The sequence below is a fragment of the Apium graveolens genome, chromosome 3 (assembly GCF_009905375.1).
Source record: "Apium graveolens cultivar Ventura chromosome 3, ASM990537v1, whole genome shotgun sequence".
In the NCBI taxonomy this organism is placed as follows: domain Eukaryota; kingdom Viridiplantae; phylum Streptophyta; class Magnoliopsida; order Apiales; family Apiaceae; genus Apium; species Apium graveolens.
Window position 1 is genome coordinate 160,986,149 of NC_133649.1, and position 1,811 is coordinate 160,987,959.

General features: G+C 31.4%; 1 protein-coding gene across 1 annotated transcript; it reads left to right on the top strand.

Moving 5' to 3' along the window:
- The first annotated feature begins 238 nt into the window (after nucleotides 1-238).
- Nucleotides 239-619, top strand: LOC141714690 (protein FAR1-RELATED SEQUENCE 5-like). The gene has a single exon (XM_074518193.1). It carries the CDS (start codon nucleotides 239-241, stop codon nucleotides 617-619), a length of 381 nt encoding a protein of 126 aa, XP_074374294.1.
- The last annotated feature ends 1,192 nt before the right edge of the window (nucleotides 620-1,811 follow it).

Genomic DNA, 1,811 nt, shown 5'->3' on the forward strand with positions numbered 1-1,811 from the left:
GTGGCACATAAGTAGTAAGTTTCCCGAAAAATTGTCGATTTTGTACACACAATATCTAGATTTTAAGGCGGATTTCAATGGTTGTTTATACAAGTCGTTGTCACCCACGGAATTTGTTGCGAAGTGGGAGGTTTTGGTTGAGAAGTATGGACTCGAGGAACATGTTTGGCTAAACGAGATGTATGCCATAAAAGATCAATAAATTCACGCTTACACAAAATAACATTTCTCCGCCGGAATGACCACCACCTCACGAAGCGAATCCATGAATTCATTCTTTGACGAGTATGTGAAACCTTCAACCGGGTTAAAAGAATTCATTGAGAATTCACAAAGGGCTTTGGAAACTCAATACCTTAACGAGGTTAAAGCCGATTACGAGACCAAATATAAGCAAAGGAGATTATTATTTAATTCCGGGTTGGAAATTCATGCTTCGGCTATTTACACAAAAGAAATGTTTCGGCAATTTCAAGAAGAGCTTAGAAAAAGCGCATCTTATGTGGTAAGGAGTTGTAAAGAAGGTTCCAATTACATATGGAAGTTGTATTTAGTGGAGAAGTATAATGTTCCGGAGAATTGTAGAAGAAGTTATCGGGTGATGGTTAACCACGGATGAAAACATTGATTGTGCTTGTAAAAAATTGAACACTTCGGGATTTTTTGCAAACATATCCTCCGCTATCTTGATAAGAAATAAAAAACTACAATACCAACAAATTTTGTCAAAATGAGATGGACAAAAAATGCAAATAAAAATGGGGGGTTTGGCGTTATTATCCTCCCGTTCTTGTTGAGGTTGGTGATTCAACAACGGCAAGGTATAGTTCTTTGTGTAAATCTTTCCAAAGTTTAAATGAAATTGAAAGTTGTTCGAAATCATGATACAATTATGTCATGGATTTGATTGACAAAGAAAGTCTTACGTGATTGAAAATTTTCGAGAAGAAGAAAATAATTCAAGAAAGGAGGAGTCACTCCATAATTACGGCGAACATGATCCGATATTCAATCCTTCAATGCCACAAACTAAGGGAAGACCGAAGGCGGAAAGGTATAAAAGCGGTGTTGAGACGTCAACTTCAAAAATCATTATGCAAAAGTGCGGCGCCTGTGGTTTACTTGGTCATGATGGGAGAAGATGCCCAAAATATGCCAATTGAATATTTATAAAATTTGAATTAGAAATGTAACATTTAATAATATTTTTCTAATGTTAATTAGTTTATATTTAAGTTTTGACTTTTTTATTTCTTTAAGATTAGATAAGTACACGTTTGTAAAATTAAAAATTGAAGTAATTTGGTAAAAAAAATTACAGTAATTAGTTTCTCAAATTTTATGACTTTTAACATTTTTTCTGGAATTTTTAAAAATTAAAAATTATTTTTCCTTTTCTTAATTATGAATTTTGACCATTAACACAAGTTTCACGACCAATTTATGTTTGTCAAAACTGTCTACTCATATTCCTTACAAAACTGGCCTTATAAAATTTTCACCTAGTAATTATTGTTACTCTCATATAATTTACTATTTAAATGACATTCTTTTCTTAATAATTAATCCTATCAAGTAGATAGATGTCATATGGAGAAATAATTAAAAAAAAAGAAAAAAAATATTTTTCAAAAATTCCAGAAAAAATATTAAAAATCCGAAAATTTGAGTAAATAGTTACTGTAGATTTTTTACCTAATTACCTCAATTTTAAATTTTTTATGAATTTTTTAAGTGTTAAAATTCTGAAAAATTCGAAGCAGACCAAAAATTATGGGAAATCTGGAAAGCCATGGGATCTTCCGCAATAA

What these genes read in the sequence shown, in the direction of transcription:
- LOC141714690 (XM_074518193.1), top strand. Translation starts at nt 239, where the DNA reads ATGACCACCACCTCACGAAGCGAATCCATGAATTCATTCTTTGACGAG.